General features: G+C 35.7%; 1 protein-coding gene across 1 annotated transcript in view; it reads right to left on the bottom strand.

Annotated features, from left to right (window-relative positions):
• Tnni3k (TNNI3 interacting kinase) overlaps positions 1-21,434 on the bottom strand; it is a 313,990-nt gene extending 292,556 nt beyond the window's left edge. The window contains 4 exon segments of the mRNA XM_048351587.1: positions 196-291; positions 2,206-2,291; positions 20,711-20,821; positions 21,397-21,434. Of these exon segments, the coding sequence (XP_048207544.1) occupies positions 196-291; positions 2,206-2,291; positions 20,711-20,821; positions 21,397-21,434 (331 nt within the window).
• Positions 21,435-23,033: the final 1,599 nt, after the last annotated feature.

Below are 23,033 nucleotides of genomic sequence, written 5' to 3'. Positions count from 1 at the left end.
AAAGAAAACCTTAAAGGTCCCATATATCTTGTATAAAGATATTTGTTCAATAAATTAAAATGTAATGCCTCTGGTAATCCCAAATTTTTTCATTGATTTCTTATTTCCCAAGCAACCTCACAAAATAGGAAGTCGAAGGTTACACCTCATCCTTGGCTTTAACACAGTTTTTATAGGAATAAAAATATCATATCTTGTAAACTGCCAGGTGCAATGCTGTAAATCCATTTCTTGTCAATCGAGATGGGCAGATCCCTTTTAACATAAGGGTTCAAATATGTGACTTAATGCCTTGGAGAGAAAAATAAAGGCTAAATTATTGTGAGAATGACTAAGTGACCTTTAAGTTTTTCTTGGACTTAATGATAAATGCTGGTTGAACATATGAAAATCAGAACATGTCAAGGTGGTGTTCATTCATGGGTAGTAGTAATATTTTTCATTAATTGCCAATTATACTTAAAAGTGCATATTCTTATTATACTTATAAAACTTTATAATGCTATATATTTCAGTGACTTTGTCTTATTATATTTTGTTTTCTCATGACTTTTTAAAGCAGAATCAGAAGGAATCATTTCATTCTAATAAATTATTAGTAGAAAAGTTCAAATGAAAATCTAGATGTAGAAACTGTCTCTGAGGGCTGGGAATATGGACTAGTGGCAAGAGTGCTTGCCTCCTATATGTGAAACCCTGGGTTCGATTCCTCAGCACCACATATATAGAAAACGGCCAGAAGTGGCGCTGTGGCTCAAATGGCAGAGTGCTAGCCTTGAGCAAAAAGAAGCCTAGAACAGTGCTCAGGCCCTGAGTCCAAGCCTCAGGACTGGCCAAAATAACCCAAACAAACAAACAAGAAATTGTCTCTGAAGCATTATTAGTAGTGGAACTTATTTAGATGAACACACTATAGAGGGCTAAGTTTAGGTTGTTGTTATTTTTTAATATTTTATTTTATTATAAAGGTGATGTACAGACGGGTTATAGTTCCATAGGTAAGTTAATGAGTACATTTCTTATTGAACAGTGTTATCCCCTCCCTCCTTTTCTCCCACTTTCCCTACACCCCTCCTATGACTCCCTTCCCTTCCCACCCAAGTTGTAAAGTTCATTTTCAATATAGGTTGTTGGGTTTAAATGGGAATATTCTATTGAATCTGATTGGTTTGTTTGGAATGGTGAAGTGAAATAAGAATACTGGATTTAGCTGGGGCTATGTGGCCACAGGGTAGATGATAGGGAACTGGGTCCAACTGATGCCATCTTGTCTTCATGGCAGAAGACACAGATGATGGGCGTGCCTGAATTCCTAGAGGCAGGGGCAGGGACTTGGACAAAAGGTTATTGGACCTGTCAATCTTGGGTCATGAACTCTTAAGCTCTCTGTTACCCTGCCCACTGACCAAGACCCTATTTAGGCCCTGAGAAGCTCAGTCTCAAGTCTCCTGGCTCTCCTACTGTCTGAATGGCCTCCCAATTCAGCCCAGATCAGAATTGATCTGGTTTATTGGTATTGTTTTTCTGTTCTTTCTTTCCTCTCCTACTCTCATGGCTCAATTTTCCAACAGTGCTAAGTGTATTGGAGGCAGCTGCAGGTGACAAGAGTCCACCTGCAGTTACCAGCTCTCCAATAAAGATTCCCAATTCGACCTCTCAAAATGTTGCTTCTCTTTTTCTCGCCAACTGAGTTCCCATACAACAGAAGGAGCATTATGAGAGTTTGTATTCATTACATACTTATTAAAACATTTTAAAGCTGAAATCAGCTTGACCATGTACTTGGTGTTTATTATGCTCCTTATTACTTCTTACTGTTTTTCCTTAAGAACTGCATGTGAGAGTTTGGGTAGTGCTTTAAAATTCCCCTGAATTTAACTTATTTCCCGACTGTCAAGCCAAATATTGAAAAGAGCTTTTTGATTTCCAAGGAAACTAAGTGACTTGGTATAGTGTAGAAAGACATGGAAACAAACTGAGAACCAAATTAAATGGAATATCTTCCTCATATGTAATGTTTTCAATTAAATTTATCAGGTTTGGACAAGGCAAAAAAAATGAGAAAATAGAGTATGGATAGAATTATCTCATAGACATCTATCTAAGTAGCTGAAATCACTAATCGTACATACACACACACACACACACACACACACACACACACACACACACAAACCAGTATAAAGGATTTCAAATTTTACATACCTTCACAGATGTAACACAAATGTAGGAGAGATAATCCATCTTCAGTTGTGTTATTCAAGTTGACTTTATTGAAGGTTTCCTCAGAGCTGAAAAAATCATGCTACAATGGCTAAACATAGAGCTCCTCTATGACCCAGAAATCCCACGTCTGGGCATTTACCCAGAGAATCCCAAACAAGGCTATACTGAAGCTACCAGCACAATCATGACAGCAGCAGTATTTACCATAACTAAAATATGGAACCAAACCAATACCCTTCAGTAGAAGAACGGATCAAGAAATTTTGGTATATATACCAAATGGAATTCTGTACTTCTATCAGAAAAAAATGGCATTGCCCCATTCATAGGAAAATGGAAAGATTTACACTAAATCACACTAGGTGAAGAGCACCAGACCCAAAGAAACAAACTCTATGGTCTCCCTTGTTGGTAATACTTAGTATATGTCTAGAATAGTCCCAACAGATGATCACAATAGCTCAATAGCTGTGTACATATGATCACAAAAGAATACACTAAGAGAAATGATCTCCAAATTATGGAAACAAGTGGTTTATCATTGACATTGTTATTTGCAACATAATGTATGGAATTATTTCTTTTTTTTCTTCTGTAGATCTTCCTATGATTTAGCTCCTGTTGTCACTGTATTTTATTCTGGTACCCTGGGTATTATATTAGGGAATTAGGAAAGGGAAAGGGAACATTAAAATTGTGAAACAAAGGATAAAAGGCAAACCAATGCAACAGCAATACTTACAAGAAAATATGTTGTAAATTAACTGTACAACTTGGCAGGGGAGTGGAGGGTATTAAGGAGGATGGAAGATGGAAGAAATATGAGGGAGGGGGTAACAAGTTGGACAAGAAAAGTACTAATGTATGTAACTGTAACCCCTCAGTATTTTACCTTGACAGTAAAAATAAAGAAAGATCAAAAGGATAGTATTATCAACCATATTATTTTCCTGAAAAAAATTGTTTATTAAAGCACATAATGTTTCATTTAAAAATTATAAAAAAAGAAGTAGGAGCTGGTGTCTCACACCTGTGATACTAGATACTCAGTAGGCTGAGATGTGAGGATTGTAGTTCAATGCAAGCCCAGTCAGGAAAGCCCATGCGACTCTGATATCCAATTAACCACCAGTGAACTGGAAGTTGTGCTATGGATCAAAATTGTAGAGACCTAGCCCTGAGAAAAAGAGCTGAGGTACAGCACCCATGACTGATTTCTATCTATCTATCTATCTATCTATCATCTATCAGTCAATCAATCTACTTACCTCTCTATGAATCTTATTGTTACAATATATCTGTTTACAATTCTTTCGTTCCTAGAAATGCATTTTGAATCATTCAATATATTGAATTAAAACTGAGAAAAATAGTATTAAAATTTCAAGAGGTCAAGTTTAAAGACTCCAGTACACATTTTGCATTCTAAATATAATTTGAATTTCCCAAAGTATCTGGATACTAAAAAAAAAGTTTGTACAAAAAGGAAAACGGACATCTGAAAGGAAACTTACTTCTCTTGCAACCAAATTTTGACATATTTATGAGCATATTAGGAAAACCTTGAAAGGAATGTATGAATAAAAAGATAGAAAGAGAAGATAGAATTGCATTTGATAAGAAATGGTAGAGAGAAATAAAATCCAAATGTTTTACAATTTCTTCTGGCAGGAAAGTTTTTCTTATATTTTTATTGGGTCAGATTGTACAGATAAAGAAAAGTCTGAACACTGGTTAGCCACTGTCATACAGATGCAAGTGAGAAGAGGAGCGATTGGTATAATGAATTCCTTGTTTTTGTTTGAACAAAGATGATTGCCCCTGAAGAGACCAAGGGAGCCCCAGGTAGATTTTCAGAAGGAATAAAAAGTAAAAATTCTTGACCTCTTGGGGGTCTTTGGTACTCCCAGCACATTTTTCAGTATGGTTGTGATCATATCCTTGGCCTCCAGAGTCAATTTCCAGTTGTCTCCTGTTTATTTAAATCTCTGCAGCTTTAGAGAAATATAGCATACTCTTTGCTGCATGTGCCAGAAGTTGTATCATTTGTAAGTACTTGTACCTGAAAGGTTCTCTAAATTCAGAACATTATCATCAAGACACCCAGTGAAGAGCTTCAAAAGCTATTAGAATTTTAAAGTATTAAAAAGAAAAAGTGCTAGTTTGCAGGGTACTGCTAAAAAGAAAATCAAGAAAAAACAAAACAACATACAAAAAAACAACACTGAAGAGCCTCAGAGCAATGCTTTAATTAGCAATGGCCAATTTCAAAGGTTTAGTTTTCATAGACATGGGCAATATTTATCTACTAAACGAAGTCATCTTTGTTGCCCACATTAGAACTAAACTCAGTTCATAGATAAGGCCTGCTCTGCTTATGACTTTGAATAGTACTGCTGTTCTGAAGAACTGAACTCTGTTCTTTTCAGCTTGGAGGTTCTTTTCTTTAACATTTGTATGAAATCAGTGTCCAAAGTGGGATAGAACTGGCAACTGAAGGCAGATGTTGATGGACAATGATTCATAATCTCTCAACTGCTTTGACATTTTTTTCTTCCATCCTTCCATTATCCAGCCAATGAAATGTACAAAATCCCAAGACAGAAAACAAAATGTTAGAATGGCGAAAAAGGAGTCCTCTGTGTAAAGTTTACTAAAGTAGATAGCCAATGAACGAGAACACCACAAGGTATTCGGGCCGAACTGCCTGGCCCATCATGCTTAGTGGAAAGCTTGTGGCCAAAGGCCTGACTGCTCTAGGTCCCAGATTTAGATAGGGCAAAGGCAGACAGAAGGTGTGGCCAGGTGGGGGAAGGTTTGGCCAGGTGTGTGGGAGGAGGAGAGAGGGAGATCTGGCCATACCAGATGTCATGTGACCTTAGAGCATGGGACCTTCCCATGGAATGATGGGAGGCATGGCCCAGGGCGGTCCAGGATGTGACCTCAGAGAAAGGAGAGGTAATTGCCTCCAAGTGTGCCAGTTACCTTGGTAACACACAGAGATTTACTGCACAGAGGTACTGCACAGAGACTTAACCAAGAGGAGGAGGGCATGTGGACAAGGCCCTTCCCCTGGCTGGACCTTACTCTCTCAATATAAAGAACTATTATAACCAACTTGCAGCAGCAAAAGAGAAAAACAGGGCTAGATGGAGCTAACTATAGTGGTTAAGCTAACCACTAAATGGCAAATACTTAAAGAAGAAAGGGCTCTGGAACCCGTGTGATAAAACAAATAAATAACAACAACTACAACAGCCACAACAACAACAACAACAACAAACATGTTCAATTTTTTTTTTTCCCCCAATAACTTCCATGGCAGTGTGGGGAAAAAAACAACAAAAAAAGTCAAGGTTCCAGGAAATCCTTTAAAGCCTAGTTTTCAGAGTTACTTTGGGATTTACATTTTGATTCTGCGTTTTAATTAGTTTTTTCAACTTGATAAGTCAATTCATCTCTTAGCCCTCAATTTCTTCAGCTATAAAGTGGTAACATTGTATAAAACAACAGTGTGTTGTGAGACATAAAGGTTAATTACTACAAAACCTAGGACACAATATGTGATCAAAAACCACTACTGTATTATTAGTAAAATTGCTGTGAATATAAAACTTTCTTTGGAAATACAGAGTGTGGGAGAATTTTAGCAGTTTTCACACCAATTTAATCTCCTTTAAACATGCACATCAAACATTTTATTAATTTTCACAATTATTAATTTTTTTATTTTTCACAATTCTATAGTGAAAAATATCCTAAGCCTACAGTGAGTCATGGATCTTAAAAATAACTCTGACCTTGATTTCATATTTGTAAAATACAGCTAACAAGTTCAATATTGCAACACCTAGGACTTGACAGTAATTTGGGAACAATTACTGGAAAGAGTGCTGTAAAACAATAATAGATTTACAACTACTTTCAATCTGGAGGTATTCAAAGAACACAAAATCCAGAATGAGGAGGAAAAAGATGGTGAAATAAAAATGGTTTTATATGAGAAAGTAAATGGAATTGCTTTCTTATTCCGTGATCCAACTGGTGATACATCCTCTATGTCTGCCATATCATTTATTAAACACCTACTCAGTCAAATATCTTAACCCATAATGCTCAAATCAGCTCGTTTTCAAACCTCCTAAACTTGCCACATCCTTTAAATGCATTAGTTCTGGGAATGCATACATTTAGACATGATTCTGAAACATTTGTAGTATCCCAAAAATGTCAGTGAGATTTTCAAGCAAACACTGAATGAATAAGAAATACAAAGTGTATAGTCCATGTCTTTATTACAAGTGCCCCACTAAACAATTGTCCATTGTTTATGAAGCAAGCATTCTTGCCACTAGGCCATACTCCCAGCCCCACTGTCCATTGTTTATATAAATAAGACAAAAGATCATTAGATTAGAAACATTTTATTTTATTTATTCATTGTGTATTGAACTAGACTTGATCCATCTATAAAGTATTAAGTCTTACAGTTCTTTGCTTAAAATTGATCTACTGCTTGATGGCTTTTGTTCTCTACTTGAATTTGATCCCCAGAAAATCATGTAACTTCTAGGAATATCAACAAGGTGAATCAACAGATAATAGACTTTTGCAGCATTTATAAATCAAGTATGATTTTACTACCACCAATTTTTAGCTTTCTAGCTTTACTAACTAGGATGAAAATTTTTAATAAGTTACTCCCTAAATTTGAATCTGAGATCTCATCAACTTCTAGTTAAATGCTTCTGTTTTGATAAATGTAATTAAATTATTTGAGATTGTAAAGCTATCATTTCTAGGAAAGAAATTTTATTTTATTTTCTACTGTTTCTTCTAAAATAGATGTGTATCTCAAATTCACTGCCAGTTGAGCATCACTTCTGAATTCTAATACCCTAGACTCCATTTATTGTTTAATTTCCCCTTGCATTTTTTTATTACCTGCCATGCCATACACTAACTTAACATATCCTAATGAGCTCATAGTGCTTTCTGGGGGGCATAGAAGAAATTCTTAATTAAAATGAAGTCACTATTATGAATATATTTCTAACAGAAATTCTGTCCTTAATTATTAAAAATTGTAGTTCTTTATCCAAAGGTTACTTTCTTTCTGATAGCATAATGAACTCTTTTTCTTAGCCTTTACCTTTTACCCAGAAAAGTGTGCAGTTTTGTGATCCAATTAAACTTCTTCCTCATGACCTCATCTTTTCAAGAAGACATTTGACATGGCTATAGTGAGAACTTACTGCAATGTAGCATTTGAACAGCTGGCTGAAAAATAATGTCTTACTATATAAAATGTGTAGAGTTTCAAATATTCCTAATGTTATTTCATTGGCTGGCTGAAATGTATGAAATGTTCAAGAATCATAAAGTTCAAATGACTGATACTTCTTATAGAGTTCTTTGTAGATTTTCTCACAAAACAACAGAAACATAATAATTAGATATATTCACAAAATGCAATACCAAGAAATATACAGAAACATTTTGTGCAGTATCTCACATATCAAATCTGCAAGTATATAATATAATATATATAAAATATATACATTCCTTATATATTGTGAGTGCTTCCTCAAGAAAAACTATATTCATGAAACAGTAGTTAAAAAACAGAACCAACTTGAAAATGCAGCATTATTACTGACCAATGTATATCTATCCAATGTCAACATATATGAAAAAATGATTAGTTTTAAACTATGAATTTTAAGTTAGGGAACAAGAAGATGATAACACATTTGAAATCTCCTTGTAGTTTCATATTTCATATTAAAAATTAAAGAGATAAAAAGGAAGTTTGATAATAAAATTGGCATAGTTCTAAATTGTCTTATGATTTAAAAATATTGGAACAAAATAATTTAAATGAAAGATTTCTAAATGTTGCATGTGAAGAACTATGATGATTTCAAAAGCGTATGTAAAGTTAACACTCATTGTCTGAGATGTGACATCTTAAAAATATAATTAAAGGTACATTCATCTCTTCCCATTCGTAAGTAAAATTCTAATGCATACTATATAGAAAAATTGTGAAGTTCCATAAAGAAAATGAGAAGAATTCAAACACAATTGTGACCCATTTCTATATCTGAGCTTGAGAATCAAGTTCATGAGTTGGAAACCAAATAAATATGGATGGAAATATGGCTCAACTATAGAGACTATATAGGCTACTTCAATTCAGATTAAGTTGCTTACCCTCATTTCCTTCAGGTACAAAATGTCAACTGCAATTCCTACTTCAGAAGATAACAAACAGTTTATAACTAACATTTTTATGCATGTGCTATATGCCAGACTTAAAATACTTCAGAATAAAATAAAAAATATGCATGTTTTGACTTTAGTGTGTAAATCACCTAAAACTATTTAGAAGCATGCATTCTGCATAGTAAGAATTATTTGTTTTATTTCCATTTAAGTGATATGCAAATAGTATTACAAGTAAGTATATACATAAATATAAATTTAGCAAAGATGACAAAGAAATGTCTTTAGTGAATATCCTCTGTTGTAGAGACAGCCCTATAAATGGATAAAAATATCATCTCCTAACTACTTTTATATTGCCAAAGATGGGAGGTGGCAAAAAGAAGGAAATACTCAGAAAATGATACTTCCACATATCACGTCTTGGTTTCCTTTTCTTTCTTTCTCCTTTTCATTTATTCTTGCCTCCTGCTCATTACTTTAACAAACTTTTTAAGTTATGACTGAATGTATACAGGAAAGAACAGTTCATTTCCATTCCATTTCATGCCCACATCAAACTCTCATCCAAAGCTGCTACAAATAAACATAGGCAAGATAATCATAGACGTGATTTTGTCTGAGGTGTTTAGAACTACATTGTTCTTTACTATATTTTCAAAAAAATCTATGCAATTTGTCTATTTGAAGTTGGTAGAGCAATGGTACATTACATTGTAGACAATCTCTACTAATAAATGGAATTAGTGTCTACTAAAAATATAAGTGAATTATCATAGGCACACACAAAATTTGGGTTAATATTCTAGATCTTCCTCATGTGACTTAAATTTTAAATATATCTTTTTTGAATTCGCATATAATTCTGTTACTATCTTCATTTTGAGATAAAAATGTCATATTTTTAGCAATATTGTGCATTACATGAGCCATGACTAAGGATGAAAAAGTCTAATATTTATTTATCACCTAGATACTAAAAAATGATTGAGTAAGATATTATGCTTAACCTCCCTTTAAACTTAAAACTTTGGTGGATGCACCAATGAGTAAGATAATTTATATTCTCACCACATTTTTCCCTTGTCATTTTACCCCCTCCCTGGAAGAAATTTCCTAGAACACTGAAACAGAGACAAATTACTTTATTTTCACATGACCCTACCTGCATTACTGGACTCAAAATATAACATAGTGTTTTCCTTTTGTTCTCTTAACTCAATATAGACCGTACATATAATTGTTTATTTCTAATTTTTATGTCTTCATCTTCTAATCAATATCAACTTAAGCAAAGATATCTCAGTGCAACCTGGATATCTTTCAAGAAGCGGTTTTCAAACTAAGAGAAATCTCTGTATTACCTGAGGAGCAGGCTAAAAATTCAGAGTTAGAAGATATCATATCAAATTCTGATCCATTTTCATATGACATGGAAACATGGGGTATATAATTTTAGTGAGTGCTACAGTCTACTTTAACATGAGATGTCTTCAACACTCAAGAAACATTCCTCTAGACTGTGAGGACCTTTGTTTAGCATTGCTGTCCTCATTTCCAGCTAATAGAGCATTCTATAGTTGCCACATCAGAGTACTGGTCTTCTCCACAAAATGACCAACTGTTATTCTCAAGGTATTTACTATTTTGATAAACCTAAAAGTACTCTAGGCTCAAAATTTATCAAATGCCAGTGAAAATCTTTAAAATCTCTTTCAGATTTTATTATCATGCTGAACTATTGAAACAGTCTATATTTTCATTTGAAAATATTTTCTCTATATGTCAATTTTATTGTGCTTTTTCACTTTCCAAATTGCAATAAAGTATTTATAATGCTTAGTTAATAATAAAGTCTGTGTCTTTCATGTAGTTTTCATTTAACCAGTCAGACCAAAAGAGAAAATTTCCTGTTCTGGAAGTTGAGATCCAAGGATTGTTCTTCAAAGCCACCTTTGTCAGGAATGTCCATGGGACTCATGTGCAATTAATCACAGAAAAATCCAGTAGTATTGTATCTTAAGTGGTAGAGTGGTAGCAGCTTTAAGCAAAACAGAGCTCAAGGCTAGCACCCTGGCACAGAGTTCAAGCCTCATGACCAGCAAAAGATAAAAACAAAAGAATTTTATAAAATAGAAATTTCCAATTATGCAGTCCTTATCATGATTTGAACCCTATGTCCAGCAATTTTTATTCATTTTGCAACAATTATGAGAGGTAGTTATGTCTTCATTTTTAGATGCAAAGGAGGTACAAGTTATCTAAGAGACATACCTAAGGAGATGTATACACTGATAGCTCACAAAGAAGAATCTGAATTTAAAACTATGTTTATATGACTCCAAAAGACTTAGGTTGATTAACAGAAATTTCTTATCCATTACAGATAATTTTGTCAAGATACTAATCCTTTTTTTTACCTCTCCTAGACTTTCTCACTGATACCCATCCATTCTTTCATCTCTTCTGTTTTTCAAAATCAATGAATAGATCAAGACACCCATCTCTTTTCTTTCTGTATTTGTAAAACATTGCTTTGTTCTTACAATTAGCACCCGTGATAGACTGTCTACTTCTCAGTTTATTTATATATTCGAATCTCCACCTCATTAAATTGTCAGTTTTGAACCAAGAAGTGTTCTCTCTGTGGAGTAACTCAGATCTTACAATTCACATTTGAGCATTTACTGAGTTTGTGATCTTGACAGCACACAATATTTTTAATTTATTATCAACCACAATTAATATTATTCACCAAAGATGATAATAGTGAAGATTAAATTAGGCTTTACATATGACATTTCAAGAACAATATTTTGAACATAGGTGGACCTCAAAATCTTGATGGTAAGGTCTGTAACATTGATTTCTAGCTCTAACTTCCATTAACCAAAATGTTCTTATTTGTTGCATTTACTGAATATATAAGGAAAAAATATGCTATAATAGCAAGTATTAAAACCTCTGGTAGGCAGGGAAAGAAAATGCCTCTGTTCAGTGAGTGCTGTCTATTAAGAAGGGGATTATTGATAGGGAGGAAAAAAGAGGTTGGATTACTGTTAAAATACATTACTAATAAGTATGAAAATGGGAAAAGGATGACTGTTAGACTTACTTAATGGGGGAGTGACAAGGGGAGAGAGAAGGAATGAGATAGTTTGGAATTCAGGTAAAATGCGTATGGAAATGTAGCAATGAACTGAACCTACCATTGTATAATTGACATAAGATAATTGTAGAAAAAAGGTGAAATATAATGATAACAACAGCAGACTTCCGGGAAGACAGCAGAGCAGCTGCAGTGCACTAGCTCAGCTCCCTCCAGCACCGCAGATTTCTCACCCCATAGAAACTTTTACCACTAGAAATACAACCAGCGTAAGTTGTAACAGTACAGGGATTCTGGCCAGGAAGGAAAAATCGACTTTGCACGTCTGAAAACACAGATTCCAGCTCTGGGCGGTATCCCACCGCCACACCAGTGTCGGCGGCACCGGCACAATGCCCATCACAGCAACCCGCACTCCACGGAGGTAAAGCACACAGCGGAGACCAGCCGGCGCCTGAGCACAGATGACCTGAAATGGCCGAGAAAGCGTGAGTACCCACGAAAGATATTCTCACTTGCGACCACAGAGCAACTCCGGCAAGGCAGCCCTGCCCCCACTGCCAGAGCAAAGCGCCATCTTTGCCACTGGCATAGGCTTGGAACTCAAGCGGGCCTGGGAAAAGCGAGGTCAAATTAGCCATCTTTGAAAAGGGCAAGAGGGACCAATCAGCGAGAGCCAACTCTGCCCAGGAGAGCGCCCCCTGCCCAGGTGGGAGGTGTGTCCTGGGCCTCGGCTCATCTAGAGGTGCCCACCCTGCCCGCCGGAATTCCTAAATTAAAAAGCGAAAGCGGCAAGCAGCTATCGGCGTCAAGGAACAGCCAAACGGGAGAACAAACTTCCTGAGACAGATAAACGGTCCCATTTAGATGCCCAATTCCCAGCCCGAAACAGAGCTGAATTCCCTGGGCCTCGGCTTAGCCAGAGGTGCCCAGCCCTGCCCGCCGGAACTTCTAAATTTAAAGCAAAAACAGCCACCAGCTCCCATGGGCAGGGAAACACCAGACGAGGAACCTGAGACAGTTAAACGGTCCCATCACAGAGGAAGCCCAATTCCCAGCCCGAAAAGGAGCTGCTTTCCAAAGCCACCTCCACGAAGGAGGCTGCCCGATGCAGGAGGCAGAAGCCTTGCACTGGCAAGCACCTCTCAGCTGGGTAAAACAGGCCAGAGGTGCCCCTCCCTGCTGAGTTCACAGCCTATTCAAAGGCAGGCTGTAAAGGCAGCAGCCCTGCAGCAAACAGAGGAGCAAGCTGAATTCTGCCAAACCCAGATAATCAGGAATACAGACTGTAGACCAACATAAGGAAACCAGAGACTGGGGAAAGACGACCCAAGCAAGGAAGACTCCATTTTTTTTTCTTTATCTTTTCAACATTTATTTTTATTTATTTTTTTTTTTTGGCCAGTCCTGGGCCTTGGACTCAGGGCCTGAGCACTGTCCCTGGCTTCTTCCAGCTCAAGGCTAGCACTCTGCCACTTGAGCCACAGCACCGCTTCTGGCCGTTTTCTGTATATGTGGTGCTGGGGAATCGAACCTAGGGCCTTGTGTATCCGAGGCAGGCACTCTTGCCACTAGGCTATATCCCCAGCCCTTTTCAACATTTCTTAAACTTTAAAAAAAAAATTTTTTTTTCAATTCGGAAACGTCGTCTTTTTTTTTTTTTCCCATGTTTTCTGTTTTTACCAGTTTGTTTTATCAAGTTTATTTTTTTTTTCTGTTTGTTTGGGTTGTTCCTTTGCTGATTTATTTTTAATTTTTTTTCCTTTTTATTTTATCTTCTTTTTAAAATAATTTTTCTCTGTTGTGTGCGTCTGTCTCCCACTACTTTTACTTTATTTCTCTCTCTGCGTTCTCTTTCTTTAAAACTTACTTTCCTATGAAGAACACCTCCACTCTTTTCTGCTAACTCTCCATTATCTATCATTGCAACCTTATTCTCTCTACTGATTCTACTCTTCTCGACACTTCCACGTCACTGAAACTAAACCAAAATCACCACCTCCCCTCCCCAATACAGTTTACTCTATTCTCTTTACTACCTCCAAGTTACCATCCTGATTTACTGCCTGGACCTCCAGTCTCCAATGACTCCTGGTTATTGGATAGAGGGTATACCAGCTTAATACGAGTGAATCAAAGGGGTTCATAGAGAAAGCCAGTCCTAAAAGATCTTAATATAAAAACAAGTATTGCATATAGGGTTGTAACAGTAAATAAGTAACTACTGAATACAGGGCCCAGCATCAGTTGTTATATTGAAATTGTATTCTTTAGGAACACCAAATCTAATTTTATAGACAGGTATACAGGGTATCTGTACATAATTGTGAACTTGTAAGATTTACACAACAGTGCCTGGTAAGGGCTGCGTTGGGTCTTAAACGGTGCTCACAGGTGCTGGTAGACTGGCATCCCCAATTCAAATGGGCAGAAGAAACACAAGAAAGATGGCAAACAATGAAGTCTTATCTCCCACTCAAAACAAGCAGGAAGCAGAGCAGTCAATCAAAGACATAGAAGAGAACCTTCAAAATGCTCTACAAAGTCTACTGATAAACATGATAAATGAAAAGTTCGAATCTCTTCAGTCAATTATTCTAGAGCGTGAGGAGGCAAAGCAAAAATTAATGGAGAATTTCATGGCATCCACAAATAGAAAGATAAATGAACTTCAAGAGTCAAATGAAAAGATAACTAACCAGCTTAAAGATTTGAGAGACAACTCTCAAAATCAAAGTAATGAAGTTAATGAAGTAAAGAAGTCCATACAAGACCTAAGAAATGACATGGAAATTATCAGGAAAGACAAATCAGAAGCAAAAGAGATTCAAAATCAAGTAACTAGCCTACAGTCTTGACTAACTGAAGTAGAGGATCGAATTTTGGGAGCTGAAGATTCCTTAGACTCTATGGAGAAAGATCAAAAATCAATACAAATCCAGCCCAATCAACAAAACAGATCACTACAGGAGATTCAAGACATGATCAGGAAGCCCAATTTAAGGATAATAGGTATTGAGGAAAACTTGGAGAAAGAGGTTAATGGGATAGGCAACCTATTTAACAGAATATTAGCTGAGAACTTTGCAAATATCCAGAAGGAAAGGCCTATACAGATACAAGAAGCATTTAGAAGCCCAAATCGATCAGACCAGAATAGTAAGGAAAATAATCAAGATCCCTATACAGACAGAGAAATGAACCCTAATTAGTAAATATCAGATCAAGAAATGGGAAGACACAGCTTTAAACAAGATAGTGATAATGAAAGGAACAAACGATCATCTCTCAATCCTAACTCTCAACATTAATGGACTTAATTCTCCAATCAAACGACATAGGCTCATAAGTTGGATCAAAAATCAAGATCCATCTTTCTGCTGCCTCCAAGAGACACATCTATCCAGCAAAAGTAAACATCTTCTAAAAGTGAAAGGCTGGAAACAAATCTATCAAGCAAATGGCCCCCATAAGCAGGCTGGAGTTGCAATCCTAGTATCAGACAAAATTGACTTCAAATTACAAAAGGTAAGAAGAGACAAAGAAGGTTACTACATACTAGTAAAAGGATCTCTCCTACAGGAAGAAATAACCATTCTAAATATCTACACACCAAATGCAGGAGCACCCAACTTCATCAAACAAACACTACTGGCTCTAAAATCACTCATAGACCCAAACACATTGATAGTTGAGGACTTTAACACTCCACTATCACCTCTGGACAGATCAACACACCAAAAACTGAACAAAGAAACCACAGAACTAAACAATTGCATAGACAAACTAGACTTAATCGACATCTACAGAATATTCCACCCAGCAAGGACAGAATACACATTCTTTTCGGCAGCACATGGAACATTCTCCAAAATAGATCACATCTTAGGGCACAAAGAAAATCTGTACAAATTCAGAGGTATCAAAACCATTCCCTGCATTCTCTCAGACCACAACGGAATAAAATTAGAGCTCCACTCAACCAGCCACCACAGAAATTGCTACAATTCATGGAGACTAAACAACACACTGTTGAACCATCAGAGGGTCATTGAAGAAATTAAAACGGAAATTCAAATGTTTATGGACTTCAACCAAGTTGAGGACACAAAGTACCAGCTCCTTTGGGACACAGCAAAGGCTGTACTCAGAGGAAAATTTATTTCTCTGAGTGCATACATCAACAAACTGGAGAAACAGCAACTCAATAATTTAAGGAACCACCTTAATTTCCTTGAGAGAAAACAACAAGCTAAACCCCAAGTCAATAGACGGAAGCAAATAATTAAAATCAAATCAGAAATAAATCAATTAGAGACGAAAAAAACCATCGAAAGAATCAACAAAACAAAGAGTTGGTTCTTTGAAAAAATCAACAAGATAGACAGACCACTGGCAAACCTGACCAAAAAACAAAGGCAGCACGCTCAAATAGACAAGATAAGAGATAAAACAGGTAACATCACCACAGAAATAACCGAAATTCAGAAAATAATAAGGGACTATTTTGCAAACCTTTATGCCAACAAATTCAAGAACTTGGAAGAAATGGACGATTTCCTAGAAAAAATTCATATCCCCAAACTGAACCATGAAGATTTAAACCTCCTAAACAGACCCATATCCAGTATTGAAATAGAAACGGCAATAAAGGATCTCCCATCCAAGAAAAGCCCCGGTCCAGACGGATTCACTGCAGAATTCTACAAGACCTTCAAAACAGAACTCACACCAATATTTCTCAAACTCTTCAATGAAATTGAAAGAGAATGTTCACTTCCAGACTCATTCTATGAAGCCAGTATAACCCTCATCCCCAAACCAGGCAGGGACTCATCACGGAAAGAGGACTATAGACCAATCTCCCTGATGAACATAGATGCAAAAATTCTCAACAAAATTCTGGCCAATCGAATTCAACAGGTTATCAAAAAAATCATACACCACGATCAAACTGGATTCATCCCAGGGATGCAAAGTTGGTTTAATATACGCAAGTCAATTAATGTAATCCACCACATCAACCGGAGCAAGCTAAAGAACCACATGGTTTTATCTCTGGATGCGGAAAAAGTGTTTGATAAAATCCAACACCCATTTATGCTAAAAACCCTGGAAAAACTGGGATCCCAGGGAACATTCCTGAATATAATCAAGGCAGTTTATGACAAACCAACAGCAAGCATAACTCTAAATGGTGAAAAACTAAAGCCATTCCCTTTAAAATCAGGAACAAGGCAGGGATGTCCACTCTCTCCCCTGCTCTTCAACATAGTACTAGAATTCCTAGCCAGAGCAATCAGGCAAGAAGAAAACATAAAGGGGATCCAAGTAGGTAAAGATGAAGTTAAATTCTCTCTCTTCGCAGATGACATGATCCTATACCTAAAGATTTCCATAGACTCTACCCTCAAACTACTAGAGCTGATCCAAAACTTTGGCAAAGTTGCAGGATATAAAATAAACCCTCAAAAATCAACGGCCTTTCTGTATGCTAATGACCCGAAGACTGAGGCTGATATCAGGAAAGCAACCCCCTTTGCAATAGCCCCCCAAAACATAAAATACCTAGGAATAACCTTAACCAAAGAAGTGAAAGACCTATTTGTTCAGAACTTTAAAATCTTGAAAAACGAAATTAAGTCAGAACTAAGGAAATGGAAAGACCTCCAATGCTCCTGGATTGGGAGGATTAATATAATCAAAATGGCAATATTGCCAAAGCCTATGTACAAATTTAATGCAATACCCATTAATATCCCAACACCATTCTTTGATGAAATAGAGGAAGCAATCCAGACATTCATATGGAATAAAAAAAGACCTAGAATAGCAAAAACAATCCTAAGCAGAAAGAACAGTGCTGGAGGACTTACAATACCCAACTTCAAGTTGTACTATAAAGTTATAGTAATAAAAACAGCTTGGTATTGGCACCGGAACAGGCCTGAAGACCAATGGAACAGAATTGAAGACCCAGGAATGAACCCACAGAACTACGCCTACTTAATCTTTGATAAAGGGACTAAAACAATAGTTTGGAAGAAAGATAGCCTCTTTAAAAAATTGTGCTGGAAAAACTGGCTCAACACATGCAACAAACTAAAACTAGATCCTTATATATCACCCTGCACCAAAATCAATTCCAAATGGATTAAAGACCTCGAAATCAAAACAGACATCCTGAAAACACTAAAGGAAGGAGTAGGAGAAACACTTGGGCTCCTTGGCGCAGGACGGAACTTCCTGAACAAAGACACAGAAAGGCTACAAATCAAAGAAAGGTTGGACAAATGGGACTGCATCAAACTGCAGAGCTTCTGCACGGCAAAGGACATAGCACGCAAGATAAAAGAAAGCCCACAGACTGGGAGAAGATCTTTACCGGCCATTCAATGGACAAAGGCCTCATATCTAAAATATATGCAGAACTAAAAAAATTATCTTCCTCCAAAACAAAACCGCAAAGAACTAATAGCCCACTCATTAAGTGGGTTAAAGACTTACAAAGAGACTTCTCTGATGAGGAAATTAGAATGGCCAAGAGACATATGAAAAAGTGCTCTACATCACTGGCCATAAAGGAAATGCAAATCAAAACAACATTGAGATTCCATCTCACCCCAGTAAGAATGTGATATATCACGAAAACTAACAATAACAGTTGTTGGAGGGGATGGGGCCAAAAGGGAACCCTACTTCATTGTTGGTGGGAATGTAAACTGGTTCAGCCACTCTGGCAAGCAGTATGGAGAGTCCTCAGAAGGCTAAATGTAGAACTCCCCTATGACCCAGCAACCCCACTTTTGGGTATTCATCCAAAAAACCACAAACAAAATCACAGTAAAGCCACCAGCACAACAATGTTCATTGCAGCGCAATTTGTCATAGTGAGAATCTGGAACCAACCCAGATGCCCTTCCGTAGACAAATGGATCAGGAAAATGTGGTACATATACACAGTGGAATTTTATACTTCTATCAGAAAGAATGACATTGCCCCATTCGTAAGGAAATGGAAGGACTTGGAAAAAATTATACTAAGTGAAGTGAGCCAGACCCAAAGAAACATGGACTCTATGGTCTCCCTTATTGGGAATAATTAGCACAGGTTTAGGCAAGTCACAGCAGGGGATCACAAGAGCCCAATAGCTATACCATTATGATCACATAAGATGATGCTAAGTGAAATGAAGTCCATTTTATGGAAATGATTGTTATATCACAGTTGTAACTACTTTCAACATCCCATGTGTATCTGTAGTTTCTACTATTGATGATGTTCGTGTATCACCTTCTTGTGATTGTATCTATACTATCTCTGAGTGTATGGGAAACAGTGTGTACTGGTATTAGAATTAGGAAATTGAAAGGGGATACCAAAATTGAGAGACAAATGGTAAAATAAGAGAAACAACAACAAAAGCAATACTTGCAAAACTGTTTGGTGTAAGTGAACTGAACACCGCAGGGGGGAAAGAGGGAGAGGGGACTGGGGTATGAGGGACAAGGTAACAAACAGTACAAGAAATGTATCCAATGCCTAACGTATGAAACTCTAACCTCTCTGTACAACAGTTTTATAATAAAAACTTAAAAAAAATGATAACAACAACAAGAAAACAAACAAAAAATTCTGGTGGTGAGTCAAGTGTAGTAGAATATGCCCAAATAGCTTTTCAGAAGGTGAAAGCAGGGTTGTGTATTGCCAGGTCAGGCAAAGTTAAGTGATGCTATCTCAAAAGGAAAATGAAAGAATGAAGGAAGGAAGAAAGGAAGGGAGGGAGGGAGGGAGGGAGGGAGGGAGGGCGGGAGGGAGGGAGGGAGGGAGGGAGGAAGGAAGGAAGGAAGGAAGGAAGGAAGGAAGGAAGGAAGGAAGGAAGGAAATAAATCCAGAAAAGACAAGAGATATGTCTCAACATGCATAAGGCCTTATAGTCAATTCCTAGTACTACAAAATAGCTGGTAATTTATGTGAAAGGGGGAAAAACAACTATTTCAAGTCCATTTTTAAGCCCAATCTTTAAAAGTATATGACTAGTTTAAAATAGCTTTGAAATATTTGCAACAAATTTTCTAAATTAAAAATAATAGTACAAAAATTGATCCATTGACTTTATAAAGTCAGTAATTAAAAAAATCCATATCATTCAATATATTTATTTGAGCCATTAAAATTATATGCCTTGGGTTTAAATTCTATATTTATAATAATTTTCCTACAAAAATATGCACGTATATAGCTATATTTACAACCCTATAGATTTATTAAATGTTCTCCTGACTGGAGTATAATGTGACCCTTGAAAAAGTGGTATTCTGATAGTATCTCATCACAAATTTCAGTACCATTTGGGGACAAATGGACAAGCAAGTATTTCTGAAAGCAACATGAATACTTATGAAGGCCTTATTCGGTCTACTGATATATTTCAAATAAATTATAGAATTATGGGATAATTTTTTGCCAATTTTATGAATTTTTACACAAAAATTTCTTTGATCAGTATGTCCTTTGTATATAATTTAACATTTGTTCCTTCTATGTAAACTAGAAGGACCTTCTAGTATCTGTATCTTCTGAGGTTGTAACACTCTCCAAGATAAGGTTTCTTTTGTTATTATAAAATAAAGTCCACTAAAAGCCTGAAGCCAACATGACATGCTGCTACAGGACTATTCAGATATAGAATTAGTGTTTCATTAAGGGTAACTTTTCAGTGTGACAGGACCAGAGGATCGGTTAAAATTGTACTTATCCTCCCTGTCTAATGAGAACAATATGGTTAACATGCTACCTCAAATTAGGAAGAGAAGCTTTGGATTTTGTTGTTAACATAATTACAAAATAATCACATTCCACAGAAGATTATGAAGTGTAATGACAGATTGAATTCAAAGACTATCTTACAGATTCTGCTCTTTCTTTAGTGAGGAAAGTATGCAAGCCATATGTTAAGAATGTGAGCTATTTCATTTTGAGAGCTATGTGAGTGATGAAGAAGCAATAAAGTGACTTTCTAAGGTGTAGAATATGACTACTTATATTCAAGGCTTTATGGACATTTATTTACACATACACAGAGGTACAGCTGAAAACAAGATGAATAATGATTTATGTAGAATGAATAATTTTGTCAAATTTACCCCCAAACATGCCATAGTTCTGTTAATTCTTTTTCCTTGATCTGCAGGTCATATTCTAATCTTCCTATTATCATAATGTAAGATTCACTGACTTTCTTCTTCCACTCATCTAGCAAAGAAAAACAAATGAATTGATTTAGAGTTGTATTTTGTAAAATGTAGTCACAGATAATAACATACAAGTAATCAAAACTCTATTTTTGTTTCCAGATTCTACAATACTTAATTTAAATTACTGATTGTGGGTTTAAATACAGATGTTTATATTTAAAATGCAATCATATTGAATTGTAGTAATTAAGAACCCATTTGACATTGTAAAATATATTTACATGGAAGAATATATTTGATTTATTTCATTTGATTTTATTGTATTTTAATTACAGCAATCTCGAATTGCTTGATAGTATTTTAGGTGGAAAATGCTAGATACTTAAGATACAATTCTAAAATCTCTATATTCGACAGTACTCCAAGCTTTTCTGTAACATTATACCCAGGAATTAAAACAATATTTTAAATGTTATAGTCTATGTTATAAAAATATTTCAGAGAAAAATGGGTTCAGGTATGCTTTGGATCATTTACTAAACTATATACGCAAATCAATATATATTTCAGTGAAATTTTAGTTATTTTTAAGTACAAGTGAAGCAAGTAATATTTAAGGAATTAAAAATAAATGAGTACAAGTTTGGGTTAGGCTGGATTTGTAATTTCCCATTTGTTTGTAGATTTTTTCTTTCCTCCAATGCAGTTGTTCAGTATACAAGATTACAAGTTCAAGTACTATAACAGATCAGTTGAAAAATACTTTGTCTAAAAATAAGCCAACTACCAAATGGAATGTCAAGCAACAATAGCAATGAACAAAATAGTGTCTGCTTTCAATGGTGAGCACATAAAGTAACTTCATCAGTCTGGTTTAAAGAGCTGCATAAAAAACAAGTAGCAAATATTTCAATAAAATATTTATTTCTATCAACTTATTACTCATACATATCTTCACGGGCCTTTGTTCAACAGATCAATATAGAGATATCCAAGCTTCACTAAAAGTTGTTGAAACTATTTATATTTTCTTTCAGGTACTTTTTTCCCTTAGTTAAAATAATGGCATTTGAAAAAGAATCAGTGCTAATAGAACTTGTCTATTTAAATAAATGCCAGAAATCCATATCATATAGCACATAACTAAAGGGATGAGTATAAATTTTTCCCTGTGTAAGAGCTACAAAACTATTATTTGTAGCAATAAATTTGTAACATACACTATGATTATTCTAGGTGATTATTCTGATCATAATAATCATAAATAATAATCTTAATACTGGATTTTACAAATGACAACTTAAAAATAATAAGAACGAAAACATTGAGGATCAAAAAGATTGAATATTGCCATATTCCAGACATTAGCCTAAGAGCTTTGCTCATTCCTGTTTGAAAGGTTGGGATTACTCTCATGTTGCAAGTGAGATAATCTAGAGTTACTTGACATAAGTTAACATAGCACATGATCTCTAATAAATTTAAAAAGCAACAAAGAAATTAAACACTTAACTTCATATTCCTTCTAAATATTCTATTATTCTGGAGGTATAGGTCTCAATCTTGATATTCATTTCTAAAAGATAAATGTTTAATATAAACAAGTATTGATTTTGTATTTACTACTGATTAAATATTTTAATAACTCTTTAAATTAAAAACTTGAGGCACATTTCAAGATTTCTCACCCATTCATAGCAAAAGTGGTCCAATTTCATACAGATGTCTTCCATGCTGGTAAGCTGTAGTTGGAAAAATAGCTATTTGACTTCATAAATACCTGTCTTTGCTTGGCCATACTTTCCTTGTCTCTTCTTATCACTACATGCCTGTCAAGGCTTTCTATTTATTTTTGTTTTATCTGTGTGGTGCTAAATTTAGGACTCAGGGCCTCATACTTGCTATGTAGGTTTTCTACCACTTGAACCACACCTTCCCCAGCCCTTTTTTGTTTGCTTATATATGTTTGCTGCATAAAATAATGTCTACAGTTTTGCTTGGCCAGCTATAACTGCAGTACTCCTGTTTGCCCTTCCCTAATACCTGAGGTGAGGGCTGCACATTACATTGCCCATCTAGGAGCAGGAATATGGCTGTAAGCCTCCTGAGAACAGCTAAATTTAATTTATTGATTATTATATATATATATCTCTATTATTTCCGATATCCTCTCTGAATTCTATCAGATATTCTATCAGTTTATATTTGTACATTATGTGAAGGTGTGCATGTGTGTGTGTGTGTGTGTGTGTGTGTTTATCTCCACATGTAT

The sequence above is a fragment of the Perognathus longimembris genome, chromosome 7 (assembly GCF_023159225.1).
Source record: "Perognathus longimembris pacificus isolate PPM17 chromosome 7, ASM2315922v1, whole genome shotgun sequence".
NCBI classification, from domain to species: Eukaryota; Metazoa; Chordata; class Mammalia; order Rodentia; family Heteromyidae; genus Perognathus; species Perognathus longimembris.
This window is presented reverse-complemented; position numbering and strand designations above follow the sequence as displayed.